The 18216-nt window shown below is 34.5% G+C and overlaps 1 protein-coding gene across 8 annotated transcripts in view; it reads right to left on the bottom strand.

The window, feature by feature from the left end:
* The window catches only part of LOC135217472 (potassium channel subfamily K member 6-like), a 191279-nt gene that overhangs the window by 153821 nt on the left and 19242 nt on the right, over positions 1-18216 (bottom strand). For 5 of the 8 annotated variants that reach the window (XM_064253383.1, XM_064253414.1, XM_064253425.1 and 2 more), the window contains exons 2-3: positions 6765-7483; positions 5752-5892 (exon numbers count right to left, since the gene is read on the bottom strand). In XM_064253383.1, the coding sequence (XP_064109453.1) occupies positions 5752-5892; positions 6765-7128 (505 nt within the window). In that variant the 5' untranslated portion in view covers positions 7129-7483. The remainder of the gene's footprint in view (positions 1-5751; positions 5893-6764; positions 7484-18216) is intronic. The other 3 variants (XM_064253405.1, XM_064253404.1, XM_064253398.1) reach the window with 1 other exon arrangement.

The raw sequence follows: 18216 nt of genomic DNA, 5'->3' as shown, positions 1-18216 counted from the left end.
GAATTTTAAGTAATATTTATTCGGAGGACTGTAATTAACCCCCAGGGGCCAGTACTAAACACGGCGAAATACATTTGACGCCCCAATTCCTGGTGGCTTTCGTATTCGCGGGGACGAACGATGCGGAATGCTTATATAGAAATACTCATTGCTAAAATATAAAATTATTTATGGGTCCGAATCAGCCTAGCAAATGGTCCGAATCAGCCAAGATTAAGGTCCGAATCTGGTCCGAATCAGCCACGGTCCGAATCAGCCAAGGTCCGAATAAGCCTGCATCCAAACCATCGATCACCATGATCATGAATGTTGTCATCATTATCACATCTATCAACGCTTAATTTTCCACCACCCCTCCTCTCCAGCCTCCCTGCTCAGTGTTCTCATCTCAATTTCAAAATCTTATTTACATATGGAATTTCTGCATTTTTCTGTATTGTACCATTTTAACACTATTCTGATATCTGTCTCCTGTATCTTCTGGAAGTTTGAAATTAAAGAAAACAAAATCTGTTAAAAATAGCTTCAATGTTAAACCATGATTCATGGGTGTAGAGCAATACAGGCCGTGTTAAGCCTATTGTATAATCTTACTTTCGTAAACAATTTCAGTCTATATGAATTCCAAATATCATCTAGCCTGCCACTGCTTGATCTGCCTTCTTAGACTTCACTAAATTCCAACTGGAGAGAATCTGTATCGGATATTGCTGCTCCTAAATATCTGAAAGATTAAACCTCATTGATACTAGGTATCCCTGAGCATACTTTGTCCTTATTACTTCTATTTTTCTCTGACTTGAGCCTCATCTCACTAGATATATGATGCATTTTAAGCAATAATTGGAAATCTTGTAGTGTTATGATGATTAAAATAGCATCGTATGCATATTTCGCATCCACCAAGTTTTTATCATTACTATAAACATTCTCTTCCATTTAGAGCACTTTTCATCATTAAATCTACGAGAAGAGCAAAGTTGACATACACAATCCCTTAAAGCACCACACTATTTACTGCAGATTAGCTTTGCAACATTACCTTCCATATACTTTGTTCGTGGATAATGTCGATGCGCTTTACATATTAGCGGGAGTGTCACGGTCGCGCAAGAACCCTCCTTTACACTAGTCTGGTCTGAAGCCTTGTAATCAACAAAGAGCATCTAAGGGAAATTTTTAAGTTTCGCACATAGATAAATGAGCAATATGTCTTGTTCATCTATAATCTTCTTTTATCAATATCTTTCAACAGCCTACTGAAGATTTTAAATATAATCAAAACAATGCCTTTATTTTTTATGTCTTTGTTATAGCTTCAAGTTCCTTAACATCCAAGTTTTGTTTCCCCATCCCATATCGCGCAAAACAGTCCAAAATCATCCCTGCAGTGATTTCATCACATAATGGGATTTCCAGCTTTCTTTATTACTGATCCGTCTTCACAAACTATGAATTCACTCACAGGCCCATTTAGGCTTTCTTCAGCTTCTGGTATATCATTCAAATATCCCGCCCATATCTCTTATACATGACCGCAAAAATGTTCCACCAAGTATTTTCTTATTCTGTTCGTTATTATAGACCATCTCTTAAAGTAAACTTCAATTAAACTGACTTTTTGAGTTTCCAAGGGTTTTTCTATTACAACATCTCCACTTAATGCATTTGGAATGAAACACACAGAATAATGATTGAATTCACCGCGTCAAGGTTACTAGCTTATTGTGAATAATGAAAGAACCAACAAGAGTAAAAATGGAGTCTGCATAAGATAACTGTTTTTCCTTGGACTGGTATACAGAATTTTTTTTTTTTTTTTTTTTTTTAGTCGAGAATTCAGAGCCTTTCAAGTTTTCTTTAAAAGAAAACTACTGTTAGATCCTTGTCTGTCCGCCGTCAGATCTTAAAAACTACTGAGGCTAGAGGGCTGCAAATTTATATGTTGATCATCCACCCTTCAATTCATCAAGCATACCAAATTGCAGCCCTTTAACCTCAGTAGTTCTTATTTTATTTACGTTTAAAGTTAGCCATAATCGTGCTTCTGGCTACGATATAGGAAAGGCCGTGGTTAGTTTCATGGGCCGTGGCTCATACAGCATTATACCGAGACCACCGAGAGATATATCCATTTCCCGTGGCCTTGATTATACGCTGTAGCGGCTGTACAGAAAACTCGATTCTTCGGCGCATTTTTTACTTGTCTGAAGATGTAGTATCTTCTTACATCTGGCTGTTCAAGATTCTCTGTTATCAAATCAATATTAACTGTCGACTGACTTTTCCCTCTTGGTGAAGTTAAGAAGACAGCAAAAACGGCCCAGCCTTTAATTTTTTGTTCCTCCTCACATCTTTCAAAATCTTACAGTTTACTGTAGTGGAAGATCCCAGCTTTTTAATTGGGCAACTGCAAGGTACTTTATCTTTCGTTAATCTGGATAATACAGAGGAAGCCTGTATTGACGGCGAAAATTTTAGCCTAATATACAAACTAGCCATTAGTCGACAGGTTTGGGAATCAAAATAATAAACCTAAAAAAAATCTAAAAGGGGTTTGACCCAGTAACAATTCGATGTGAAAAACTGGACATCTTGGGAAAACAAAAACCTTACCATTAATATAAAGTCATCCAAATATCTTACGAGCGTAACAAGTTAGGGGAAAGATTTTTTTCGCCAGAGGCCGAATTGTTCTGCAACAAAACCAAGCGTCAATTTTTATTTGCAAGTAAAGTCTCTGACAACAGCTAAGCACTTCCTCTGCAATACATAGGAATAATTTACATGATATTTTGAGCAACACAAAACTTAGGAGTAGATGTGCATTTTTCATTTACTAGTTTAATTCAGCCACAGAAACTAGTGCCAATAATCAACGGCGAGGGCAGATGAGTAAAATTATCTTTTAAACTATCAACTTGAAAAATAGTCATATGTCACAAATGTTAGCTTTTTCTTCACGGCAAAAAATAAAATGTTACTCTAGAAAAAAAAAAATAGTTGTGTGCCGTGTAGTCCACTATTCAGTTCATCATCTTCCACCAACTCCACGTTTCATCATTTAACAGAATGAGCCACGAGCCACCGTTTCCATAACTGGTTTTCATATCAAAGCAGCAACATTTAATGTATGAGGAAATAACTAAAACAAAAGCAAAGGCAACGTTTCAAGAATTATTGAACACACTTCAAATGAAATGTAGTTGGAAAGGCAAAATGCTACAAGCCCAATGACTCCAATAAGGTGAGCAGCCCTGTACATAAAATGAAATACTTAACTGCCAAATGAGACATGTAAACCTAGTACACAAAAAACGAACCTGTACCTAGTCTGAACCCAACAATTCAACTACGTGATTAAGCAGTTCATTCTATAAGTAAGCTGTGTGGTAATAAACCTCACATAAATATTTGCTGTTAACAGCAAATATTTTACTAAAGAGTGGATAATACAGCCTGGGAAGATCTGGGTACAAAGGAAAATCAGAATAATTTGAAAACAAGACTATAAAACCATCACAATACCTAATAGAACATCGATGCCAGAGAATAACACTGAGATCCGGAAAAATAAATTAATTGAAGCTTGAGTTTCTGCTCAACCCTTTTAAATGCTCGTCAGCTACTAAAATTCATCCCCCCTAATATAAATACAGGTCTCCAAAAATCTTGACAACTCCTCAGACCAGTGACGTTCCTGGTAAGCGATTTTGCAGTTAAGAATGACACCTAAAATTTTAAATGATTTACAAGTACAGTTGTTTAAGCATTATTGGCAATCTTAAGGGGAAAGGGGAGAACCAATGTCTTCGATCTACTGAAACTCATATTCAAGTGTTTTTGCAGAGTTAATCTTTACTTACAATAATTTGTACTTTGCGCTGATTTCATCCAAATCTTTATAATGGTAATCAACAACCTAGAGGCTGCTACTAATGGGACTGATGGAATCTAGTAGCATTATCCATGCGCATATCTAACCAGATTGTTCTTACCTATTCATACCATGGCTGTACAGCTTGGTTCACTCTCTTCGGTGTTACCTGCAGTGTTCATTTGACTGGAAGTGCCTATACAGGAAAGTTGGAACAAAACCAGCCGCTCTCAAGGCAAATCCAGAGCAATTTTTGGCTGAGTTTGGCCACTACATTCATGAGTCAAAATTGTTTGAGACTTTGACAAAAGCTGGGGCATTACCTGGTTCAAGTTCTCAAGAAAGGTACAGCAGTTCAGACAATGAATGAGTTGCGGTCTCATTTGTATTTCTACAGCAAGGGTAACAATGAATTGCCTCCAACTAGTGAAGCGATCAAGGCTCACATCCTCAGAGCATGCATTGCAACTAAGGAAATGCTTTGTTTGTTTGAGACTGCTGTTGACAAGCTAGATCCTAAATCATTTGGATATGTGCTGGATAATGAGTTGCTACTTCCTACTGTTGGGCACAACCCCTGGCCAGAAGAATACACAGTTTGCTGCGAGTGTAAAAAAAAAAAAAAAAAAAAAAAAAGTACAAGGGCTTTCTGTTCCTGCAAATGGAAAGGTGTCCTTTGCACTATATTGTGTGACTAGCATTCCTGAAGAAAGTCTTTGTGGGAACATGTAATTTCCACAATTGAAACTTTAAATCTACGCATATCATGTTCAGAGAAAATTTGATTATATTGAAACTTTTATGTGATAGAATTGGACTTTGTTTTCTATTTAAAGTGTAAATTACTTGAAATTTTACAGCACAACTATGAAATTTCACACAGAACACCAGGCTTGGAACGTAAGTCACCACAGAAATGTGATTCGGCAAGACTTTGAATCCCAGAAATGAGCCCTTGGATTTGGTTATCTTATTTTTGAATGATATAAATAAATTTCTTGGACCCAAAAAATTACATGCCTAGACAATGGGACCATCATTCTAGGTAGGTTAGAGCATGAGGTACAGGGAAAACTCAATTTTATGACGTGATTGTGCAGAAAATTTCATTCAAATGTGTAATTCTCAAACGGCTATTACAAGAGAATGCCCACCTTCCCAGAAGTCTAACAAGTTTTTTTTTTTAGCCAAAACCCTATATTTATAAAATCTGAAAAGTAACTCTCTGCCTCTCTCATGCACATAGACACCCCCCCCCCCCCAACTAACAGTGTCACAGTGATGACTATGAATTTTGAGTTTGAAGACCAGACAAGTTTTTACAAAGAGGATGAGGATAAGACAACCTGTTAATAAACCACAAAGTATTCTTGGCGCTTTGAATAACCATTCCCATCGCATAATTTGCAACAAAAATACCAAGACAGAGTAGTGTGTTTGTTTACAGTACAATCAAACAAGAAAACTGCAGGTCCTGGCACTGCACTTATGGTATTATCAAAGATTAAAGAATAAAGGTTTGGATTCTGCAGAAGCCTTCTCGACATGCTACGTACCATAGATAAAGAGATCTGTAAGAGCAGTTATAGTACTTATCCACCATGATAAGAACTAAAGATGTAATAGATACAATACTATACGAAGTGAGATAAAAGCGTTGTACAGTATGTACGGATGTAAGGGAAATCCAGTAACAAGAATATCTTCTATTATACGTCACTACTACATGGTCTATTTAAATTGAAGAGGGACAGCTGACGGAGAGAGAGAGAGAGAGAGAGAGAGAGAGAGAGAGAGAGAGAGAGAGAGAGAAGCAGCAATATACTTTACAATAAGATAGAAAAAAAAACAATTCCAGTAGTGACAACACTAACCTATAGTAGTTACGATTGTGCTCGAGAAGAAAAAGCTTTGTCCAAACGACCAATTTGGTTCACTAGTAGCATTCTTGACAGCTGACACTCCTCGGTTGTTGGCACTGATGATTTCTGTGATCAGCTCCTCCAAATCGGCATCTGCAATTCAAGAGGGGATTTCATGATATAACATTGGACGATACAAATATCCTAATAAACACAAGAGTAACATGAATTTGAATCCTGTAAAATACAAGCTCACTTACAGAACAATCAACAATTATCCACTTTCAAAAATTACATTAATAAAGTGGGTATAAGTGCTATTCACATGCGCACACACACAGATATATATATATATATATATATATATATATATATATATATATATATAACTATATATATATATATATGTGTGTGTGTGTGTGTGTGTATATATTTATATATATGTATATATCTATATATATATATTATATATATGTATTTATATATATTAATATTATATATATATATATATATGTATATATTAATATATATAATATATATATATATATATATATATATATATATATTAACGTATATAACGTATATGTATACGGCCATATTATATGCATAAAAATCGACTGTGTTTATCCATAATTTTTTCATCTAATAAAAAAAAAAATCACGGAAATGCCCAATTTCCATTATAAACAAGAGCAGACATTGCCAAACGAAATGTCACTAAAAGTCGGAAAATGAAGAACTAAAATTCTACATGACATCACTACTAGTAGTCTATCTTGGACTTACATTATTCACAAAGCACAAATCATAATATACTTCTTTCTTTGATGTTTAACAAAGATAGCTTTAATTATCGTCTGGCTTTGGAAAGCACGCTCATAATGGTGGAGAAAACATGACAATTTCATAGAGAAACTTTAAAAATATTAAAGCACGACTAATGAGAAAATTATTATGAATAACAGCCAAAATAAATCAGAATTTAATACTAAATGTACTATCTGAAATAACCGCAAAGGATTTACCTGCAACACATGGATGCTTTTTGAGGAAATCAGCCCTCATGTCACGGATGAACTGTATATACCTCTGTTCAATGGGGCCTTCAATTCTAGAGAAAAGAGCTGCACCCAAAAATAAATAGCACCAGTAGAGGGGAATATACACTGTAAACAAGAGGTCGGCTCTCCTGCACCAGCCCCACTTCGTCGCTGAATCTGAGTCTGGTTTTCTTTGGAATTTTGCAGCTGGCTCTCTGCTCCCTTGGATCAGCTCTTCTGTGCTGCACGAGATTTCAAGGGAATCTTCTCTGAGGGTCTCGTAATTGCCGCCCATGGTGCAACCACGGTCTAGACCGTGGCTACAACCGCCTTTCTTCGCGAACAGCATCCTCGCACCAGTTCGTTTATAGTTACAGTCATCAAAAATCAGTTACTGAAGGGTGGGACTACTGTAGAGTAGTGCTTTTTTCGTTTTTACAAAAGAGCAGAGATTAGTAAATACACATAACGTTGCATTCACTAGGCCTCAAATCATTACGAAAAGTATGAAACACAAATAACTATGATGATAATCTGTTCGCCGTTTCTTTGATAACTACATCACTCATTTCAAAGCGTTACACCCACTAGAACTCAAGTCAAATGAAAGCAACATCTTCAAAGATCCAAAACAGTATACGTCATCCAGCCAACACTGTTTTCACTTCTCTATTAACTCTTTGTTCTTCTTCGCAAAATCATCACTGAGATAGAAACAATACATTTTTAAAGACTTATTTGTCGGGTTGGAAATAAACATACTACTGTAAAGCTCCGTATGATACGTTTGTAATTCGAGCTGTAAACTTCGTCGACATATGTTCCAATAACAAAGAAAAAAGTAAAACCAAGTTAAAGTGCCCTCAAGTACAAGATATAGAACTTAGGAACAAGAGCTATAAATGGTAACCGTTTCAAGAGTTTCAATTCCGTTTGGTATCGTTAATATACTATGATGCAGTCCCACAAGCATCAACAAAGACTTTCGTAAAAAGGATGAGTAGTAAACTAAGAATTAAAAAAAAAACAAAAGGATTTAATTATGAAAATTAATTAGACATAAACACAATAAAAAAAAAAAAAAAAAAAAAAAAAAAAAAAAAAAGAAAAAAAAAAAAAAAAAAAAAAAAAAACAAAAAAAAAAAAAAAAAAAAAAAAAAAAAAAAAAAAAAAAAAAAAAAAAAAAAAAAAAAAAAAAAAAAAAAAAACAAAAAAAAAAAAAAAAAAAACAAAAAAAAAAAAAAAAAAAAAAAAAAAAAAAAAAAACAAAAAAAAAAAAAAAAAAAAAAAAAAAAAAAAAAAAAAAAAAAAAAAAAAAAAAAAAAAAAAGGTGCAAGAAATAAGCATTATAAAATTTATATTATAGTTAATTATGAAAATAGACATACACACAATATATATATATAATATATAATTATTTTTTATATATTATATATATTATATAATATATATATAGATATATATATATATATACATTTGGAAGCTCCAACTGACAATTAATTAAGATAGCTGAACATAAGTTCTCCAGTAAGAATCAAACTTGACCTACCACCCAATACAGGAGAATTTTTTCCTTCTGTTCGGAAGTCTGTGCCTCTTATGAGTCTACAAGCTTGTTTTTGACCAAACTACATTTCTATAAGAAAAATAAAAAAACTCGCTCGTCAGTATTAATGACGCTTTCATGACCTTTTTCGCGTGATATATGTACATAAATATTGAATGGCAATTACGTAAGAGGACTGAACTCAACCAGGATTCGAAGTCGTGTCTTCCGAGTTGGAAGCATTGTACACCTTCACGGCTTTTGTCAGTAACAGCATTCCTATGTATCCAGCGAAAAAGGGATTATGTCACTGTTCCTAATCTAACAAGACTAACAAGGGCATTCTCTCTCTCTCTCTCTCTCTCTTTCTATATATATATAATATATATATATATATATATATATATATATATTGTATAACATATACATACATACATACATATAATATATATATATTATATATATATATATATCTACATAATATATCTATGGGATTATTTTGTATGTATGATATGTATGTTGATGGTATGAAATGGAAATATTATATATATTATATATTAATAATATATATATATATCTATATATATATATAATATCTTTAAATTTATATACGCTGAGCAGTTACCAAAATTTCGTTAGCAAAACCGGACAAATTTTCTATCCAAAATCCAGGATCGGCTGAGTTCTTAATGCCTGTCAAAGAGGTCACTCTTGAAAGTTTACTAATTTGCTCAAAATTCAATTATGTACAATAAAAATTGAAAATAAATGAAATTCATTTACCTATGAAAGAGTTAGTGTTATGTGCGCAAACGCACTGAATCACAAAACGGTAACAAAACAACACACGCACACTCCCTCTGCTAGGATCGTAGAAAGGACGAGCTAACATTAAAATACATCTTCTGTAAGGGAAAACCAGCGTTCCTTAACAAGCAGAAAACCAAACATAAACTGTATAAAAAAAAAAAGCTCCGTAAAGAAATTACGCTTGAACAATTTCTTTCTTTTATATGATACAATTTTATTGAACGTTTTTTTTTTTTTTTTTTTTACATTTTCAAAGAGAAAACCAATAGATCTATTTGTTATATCTATTGTTGTGAAAAAAAAAAACCGAACCACTGAAAATGTTTCATCCGACTTCACGAGAAACCTCGCAAAATTATGAACTATTCGAATTCTCAACTGTTTACTTCAAGATCCACACGATTCTGGTTTTATATTCTATTTCATATTTTCCCAGAGTTTAAGAACTGGAGAAAGAATATCATTTAATCCTTGGAGTTTTAGACTGAAGTCCGGTCATATATCTCGTTCTTTCTACGATCCTAGCAGAGGAGTGCGCGCGTGTTTAACATTCCACTATAGTAGATTCACATCATCCGTGCATTTAGATGTCTAGGCCAGTCCCTTACGACGCTCCTGATTGGCTGTTGATAAGCCAATCACAGGGCTGGAAACTCTCAGTCTCTCTTGAGAGTTCACATGGGTAGGATCTATGTTCCACCTCTCCTGAGGGCTACATCTTTCAAAAATATCCCTCACGAGAGGTGGAACATATATCCTGCCTATGTGAACTCTCTCGAGAGACTGAGAGTTTCTAGCCCTGTGATGGGCTTATCAACGGCCAATCAGGAGCGCCGTAAGGGACTGGCATAGACATCAAGGGCACGGTTGATGTGAATCTACCATATACCACCTTCCGACAGAGCGCTTTATATTAATTCACACAAAATCTAAAAATCCTCACAAAACTGAAAGCCGATAAGATTTCTCTTTAATACACAACATAATATCCCCAAGAATCTGCTAGTAATGAAGACACGGCACACAATTTACAACGACAATGGACATGCCGTCGGCTGAGGATTATTATTAAAATCCTAATGCCCAAAATCTACTCCACGATCAGCATCATGACCAGTGATTCTCATGACGTACCTTTAATACCCACGTTTCCGAGGTCACTGGAGGAGTGACACGGTAATCACACTTTTTCACTTCCTACACAAGAATAAAAACAAAAAAATAAAATAAAATAAAATAAAATAAAAAAGCCTAAATACAAATCTGAAATATTAGGCACGAAGTCGTAATAATGCCAATTACTTCTCTTTTTTTAAAAAACTTATCGAAACTTATAGCATAAGAATATATTAATAAAATGCACACATGAACTATAAAAGAAATCTACCACTTTTCCTCATTTTTCAGATTAACTGCGAATGATAACAACTTGTGCACTGTAGACTTTCCTCGCTTCACCATTTCACAATAATAAAGAAGCGCTTGCGAAGATGCCAAGTAGCCAAGCACACGACTACCAACATTTGTAATACAGAACACCAAGGGGTTCGTTCAGTCCACACATACGTAAGGTCAACCGCACATTACACAACAACGTGCACCCAAACCGATACCAGACAAGGCATAACAATGCTCTGTGTTTGTGTGTATATATGTGTGCGCGTGTGTATTATATATATCTTGAATTTTTGTCACTTATAGACAGTTGAATTTTTAGTGTTCACAAATATATTAAGCTATAAATATCGTTTTGTGTCGATTTCATTATGCCATAGGAAGAACTTACATCCAAAGGGAACCATAATTGATAAGCGATTTTGCCCTGGCCAGGGTGCTCAAAGACACTGTCTACCGTTAATTCTACACCATGCCAGGGTTCGAATCCAGGTAGCCGCTCAAGCACTAAACAGTTCTAATTCTTCTTGGGTGAAAAGTAGTATTCCAAAGGTACAGTACCTTCTATCCTTAACGATATACATACATACATGCATAAATACACACACACACACACATTATATATATATATATATATATATATATATATACATCGAGCTACAATGTCCTTTAATATCTAATTCGCTCTACCTCGGAATCAATATATTTTCATATATGCTTAACCGAAGGGGCACATTTTTTCACGGATTTTTCTTTGTTAACCAGCTTTTTTATATTGCTTCAAAATTTCTAATTATTTTCTTCAAAGTTAAGATAATAATTAGAAAATATGAAGCAATAAAAAAAAAAAAAAAGCTGGTTAACAATGAGAGAGCCATTCTATTAAATGAATATATATATATATATATATAATATATTATTTAGTATATATATATATATATTATATAGGTATATATAGTATTTATATAGGGAAATGATGGTGAAGATATATATGCATAAAATATAGTTAGTTGCCTGGCAAAGTGATAGGCCACTACTTGAGAGCAGTAGTACAAGGGACAAAATGAATTAAGTATACAGATAAAAGATAAGGCCAGACGCATTTCCTTTCGTGACAACAAAATATTCAAACAACAGTCCCACTCGCACTCATACAAGCGGTTAACGCACAAAATATTAGCGAAAGAATAAGCTAACCAGTTCATTCCGGCACGTTAAAATTTAGCACCTAATTTCAAACGATTCTTGAAACTATTTATAGCACCGTTATCTAAAGTTTCAGTTTTTAGCCTCATACTAATACCTATCACGATAAACAACGACTTCTGTCACTATCAGCACTTGTATTCCCAAGGCCAAGGTTTCATTCGCTCAGAGAGTTAAGATTTTTTAATGAATTTTTTTATTTTTTTTATAAAGTCGCGCACTTGATCTTTTAAGGTCTTTGATGAAGTTGCTTCACGGATAAACATTTAAATAGATATTACACAGTAAAAAGGACACTGGAAATAAAATAGCAGGAGAGAGAGAGAGAGAGAGAGAGAGAGAGAGAGAGAGAGAGAGAGAGAGAGAGAGAGAGAGAGACCACTTCATGTGAGGGATAATAAGATAACTAAAAAAAATTGACAGCCAACGCCTTCTATATAAATGAATAATTTTCTGGGTGTGCAAAACACATCTGGGAAATAAAAGAGGCCGAAAAGATGCTTCTTGGGTTAAAAAGATCACCTATATTTGATAGACTCAGTGCATTAGATCACTATCTCTACCTCTACTACTTAACAATACCAGAGGCTGGATCTTTAAATAATGCCAACCGATCATATACTGACCACACTGATCTCCAAACATTAAATCTATCCACAGTTTTTCTCACTCTCTCGAAAGGATTTCTAACCAAATCTCGTGTGTGTGTGTGTGTTTCTTTTTTTTTTTTTTTTTTTTTGTATGGCGCTTTCACGTTGCATGAAACCTGTGGTTATTCAGCAACGGGACCAACGGCTTTATGTGACTCCCGAACCACGTCGAGAGTGAACTTCTATCGCCAGAAATACACATCTCTAACCCCTCAGTGGAATGCCCGAGAATCGAACTCGCCGCGACCGAGGTGGCAGGCCAAGATCATACCAATCACGCCACTGAAGCGCTTGTGTGTGTGTGTGGTGGAGCGATTATGAGACTGCCAAACGTGGCCGACGGGGAAGCTATATCCCTTGGGTCATTAAAGCATTTTCATGATTCATGTCTTATGAAAATTTATCTCAACACATTCAAATCCATCTATATGACATTCGAAGCCTTGTAGAAATAGTAGCTCCTTGTCTGCGACCCTCTTCTATACAAAATCACTCATTCTCAACTCTATATATTCTAAAATGTTTCACCTTTAGTTTAATAAATAACTATACTAAATAACTCAACCCATTATTCTCTGCACTTTATATCACTATAGCCCTCCACATTGTACTTTCATCAATCATACAAAAAGCATTTTCCAATTCTGCATGTGATGAGTACAGTATTTTCCTTTCTCTCAAGCTTCTCGTAACGATTTCACAAACACCTAATTAACACATCTTTTTTGCTGTCTCAATTATTCTTCTCACCAATCCCTCGGAAATTTGACCTCATTTAGATATTACTTACACACCCTGATAACACAAGTCACCCTCACTTCCACAACTGTGTCGCAGCATCTCAATTGTAACTAGTCAACTATCGGCGTCTTTCCATCCCTCTATCTCCAAATGCCCTCCTTGCATTCTTTAGTTGCACCCAGTACCTCTGTTACCGAGCTATCATTCTTTTCTATCTTCTACATTCAATAAAGCTTTGAAATATTCACTCCACCAAAGCAACATTGCACTGTCTTCGAAAAACATCACCTTCTTGCAACTTTTATTCTCATATCCATTTGATCATTAACATTCTTCCTGTCTTTACTGTTTTGGTGAAATCGCCTTACTAAGTATTTGCTTATAGTTAACATTCGATTTGCCATTCTGCATACTTGCTTGTGCATACTTGACAATCTCTTCTCTCATGCAACTACATATCAAAATATGTCTTCTGTCCTTCACTGAAACCTTTTATTTTCTAACTCGACCATCTACTGCTTCCATTCCCTCTTGTAGACCATGAGTAACATGTACCCATATATATATATATATATATATATATATATATATATATATATATATATAATATATATATATATATATAAACCAATAATTTGCAAGCCAATGCAGGAAACTTAAATCTGTTGAAGGTTTCCACGGATTGTGCAATTTATGACTACAAAAGATATAAGTAAACAATATCCAACACAGTAATTTCCATATCAATCACACATCCCCTGAAAACGGTTCATGACTTTCACGAGTCCGAATCCTTTATATAATTGGGCTATCACCAAACTTGACAGTTCAAGTGCAGTACTATAATTTAATAAAAGGTGGGTACACACGTGAGAGCCGAACCTTGTATGCGTAACCGAGTTACGCATATACGGTTACAAGGTTGTCAAAATGTAGAGGACGAACCGTAACCACGTTAAGCACGTAACTTCATTTCAATCCACTGCGATCACCAGTCTGTCTCTGTCCGGGTTGTTTACCGACGATGGCCACCATGCAAGTAGCAGCTGCCGCGTACATTTATACACATTATTTAACGAAGATGAAGCGAAATAAAAGAAGATGGTGGCAATCAAGGTTATATACTAGAAGGGTAGAATACAGTGGTCGGGAATTACTCGCTGACTTGAGATTCCAAGAAGTTTCTGGCCAGCAGTGAAGTCTTTACTTCGTAATAGCAAAAATAATAAATTTGAAGGACCTCTTCGTCACTTCAATCAGCCATGGTAGACATATACGTACTGACTGACCAATACAAGGGACTCTACTATGGACGGTCTTGTTCATAGTCGGTGTTAACAAGTTCAGCAAAACCTCTGTTGTACGCGTGTTATACAGGTCCCGTCCACACATGGCGTAACGTTCAAAGAGACCTCCCTTTGATGCGGGGCCCAAAAACCGACAATTGGCGGGACGGAGGGCGAACCGAGCCTCGAACCTCGCGGGTTCGGGGTTCGGGTTCGAGGAACCGTCCACACTTGCGTTTTTGTTACAAGAATCGGTTACAATACAAGGTTCGGTTCGCACGTGTGTACCCACCAAGCTCGGTGCGAACGTCATCAGCGTCAACAAGCCTCCCATTCTGTTCTCTTTTCATCTCCTACTCACTTCGGTTCCTCTTTCATTCCCTATCGCTACATTTAGACCCAGTTTGTTTCATTCATACCAATGAGTTCGTTGCCTTCTTTTGACTACTGCTATTATTCTTAAATAAATATACAACTTATAAACAATTTTGTACATTATACTGTCAAAGGTTACATAATTATGAATTTTCTCTCTCTTTGTGGATACTCATTGTTCCAACTTCCCTCATTTTCTTACAACTTATATTCTATTCTGCTTATTTATATATAAATTATATATATATAATATATATATATATAATGTCTCTATATAGTATATATATATATATCTATATATAATATCTATATACCGTATATATATATAAATCAGTGTCGTTCGTTAACCCTCCTCCCGTTGATTATTTTGTTCGTTCCTTTATCTATTTTAGTATTACAAATGATGTTTTATTCTGCTGTAGCCCTGAAGATACAAGTGAGCTTGTTTATTACAGTGTCATTTAGCAATGTCATTTAGCAATGTCATTATTTTACTTATATAGTCACTTTTATTCATTATTACCACTGCATTAGATTTATCTGCTTTTGTCACCTTCACTGTTTCGTCTTCTTTAATTTTCTTAAAAGCCTGGAGAAATCTCACGGGTACATTAGGGGGAGAAGGTTTACTCATAGCACCATACACAATACCTTTACAAATATTGATATCATCAGGGCACAGGTTTTGATTCAATTTTTCTAAATAACAAAAAAGGATTTTGAGATGTCGACACAGTCCAGGTTACCATTAAATACACAAAGCTTAACCCCATATCCCAAAGCCGCTGTCGTAGCACTATCCACTGGTTTGTCAGATAAATTAATCATGAAGTCCACGTTGGCATGCTTAGTCCAGTCGCTTTCAGCAATAAGATTTTTCAGCTTGACTTGGAGCTTCCTTTCAAGACGGTTGCAGCACTTTCTCAATTTTCCGTAGCAATAATCCAGCATCCGATTCTTCCAATCGACAGGAACCGTCTGATTAAAGCTATACAGTGAAGGTGACAAAAGCAGATAAATCTAATGCAGTGGTAATAATGAATAAAAGTGACTATATAAGTAAAATAATGACATTGCTAAATGACACTGATACTTATACGAAACTGAGGTCTGACCCTACACAGACAGTTAACTCCCATTTTAATAAACAAATTAAATCCATTTTGAAGGGCTTGGACCATTTAATTAAACAGTTTACACCGCAATGCGCCTCCCTACCTTACATGTATGGTTTAGTCAAGACATAAAATCAATAACCCTATCAGACCAATCATTAGTTCAGTGGGCGGTCAGTTTCGTATAATTTATCTAAATGGCTTGTAAAAAATTCTTACTCCTTTGGTAGGAAATATTTCTAACACGATGTTAAAAACAATGTTGATTTTATAAACAAATTAAATAGTTTAAATTTGAATTATGATTTTAATATGCTTAGTTTTGATGTTGTCTCTTTATTTACAAAAGTGCCTGTAGATGACTTACTTGAATATTTGGAAGAGGAATTAGAGCGTCTTGACATTCCCTTAAGTGTAGCAAATCTCATTAGTCTCATAAGGTTATGTATCAAAGATAGTAAATTTTGTTTCAATGGGGAATTTTTTGTACAAAAGTTTGGCATGGCCATGGGTAATCCCTTATCTCCTGTCCTTAGCAATATTACATGGAATTTTTTGAGACAAAACTCTTACCAAGAATTTTGCCCCAAAAAGTTATTTGGTTTAGATACGTGGATGATATATTCTGTATTTGGCCAGTTCACGAAAACCTCCAGGAATTCCTTAATAATCTCAATAATTTAGTCCCTTCTATAAAATTTACTGTAGAGGAAGAAAGAAATTGTAATTTGAATTTTCTTGATGTAACTGTCCATAGAAATGATAGAAATTTCACCTTTTCAGTCTTTCGAAAATCAACTAATATTGCCTCTTTTGTTCATTACTACTCCAATCACCATCAAAATGTTAAATTCTCTGTTTTTTTCTGGGATGTTCCTAAGGGCTTTACGTGTCTGTAGCCCGCAGTTTATTGACGCTGAAATTAAAACTATTTATGATATTGCATTGAAACTTAAATACCCAAGGACTTTTGTAGATGTGGCATGGAAAAGAGCTAAAAAAACATTTTATTCAACTAATGACAAACTTGAATTTAGTAAGCATAAAATTTTAAAATTGCCTTATGATGAAAGGTTTTTAGATATTCCTAGAATTTTAAAGCTTTTTTAACATAAATGTTGTTTTCAGTAATATTAATGTCAAGAGTTTAGTAATAAAAAATTCTCCTAAAGATCTTCCAGGCTGCATATATGAAATTCCTTGCAAAAAGTGTGACAAAGTCTATTACGGACAGACCGGCAAATCTCTTTCACAGCGTCTTAAGCAACATCAATATTCTGTGAGAACTGGGCAAATATCGAATGCATTATTTGTACATATGAGAGATTTAGACCATCCTATTAACTGGAGTCAAGCAAGAGCCTTAGTCCCATGTAATGACACAGTTAAAAGGAATATCATTGAATCTTGTTTTATCAAGTCAAATAATAGAAATGTTCTAAATTTAAGTCTTGGTTTATTTAAACTTGATGCTTTCATAATGAAAAAAGTTGTAGATAAATATAAGCAACAAAATTAATATATTCAGTTTTTACATGTTTTGGACTGTAAAGATACTTTGTAATTTCGGTTAGGGTCAGAATCTGTTTAAGTTTGTGACCGTGTGATATCCGATAATCCTGGATTATCCCTTTTAATTTTTTACCCTTTTGATAATTAACCATCTGGTATTCCTGATCTTGTTTGTACCTGAGGCCTTCCTCTCCAATTGTACTTTAGTAGCTCCTTGACGATGTCTGAATAAAGACGAAAGCGCTTGGATTCCTGACTATCATTTTCCTGTGGTATTCGCTTATTTATGAAGTCACGTGCATCTACTGTGATTTTTTAAGCATATATATATATATATATATATATATATATATATATATATATATATATATTTATAAAGGTAATGCCACAGAGGGAAATGAAAAGATGAGAACTGCCGAGATCTTTCGGTCTTAACGACCCTTTACTTAAGGCAGGTAAAGGGTCTTTAAGACTAAAAGTCTCGGCAGTTCTCTTTTTCCTTTTCCTCCGCGGCATTACCTTTCTATACATATATATATTATATATATATGATATATATATACATATATATATATATGTATATATATATTATTAATATATATATATATATATCTATATAATTCCAAAACATTATCAATGGAAGAAAACAAAAAAGATACTTTTTTTAATTGGGAACGCCGAATATGATCATTTTGACGACATACCTCATTGCAATAAAAAACACGACCCAACAACAAAAGGAACTGAATATGAGTGAAATACAAACCTGATACATAATTCGAGATCACTAAAATGAACTCT

Source organism: Macrobrachium nipponense, chromosome 19 (genome assembly GCF_015104395.2).
Source record: "Macrobrachium nipponense isolate FS-2020 chromosome 19, ASM1510439v2, whole genome shotgun sequence".
NCBI lineage: Eukaryota > Metazoa > Arthropoda > Malacostraca > Decapoda > Palaemonidae > Macrobrachium > Macrobrachium nipponense.
Note: the sequence above shows the minus strand (reverse complement) of the source record. Positions and strands in the feature narration are given on the sequence as shown.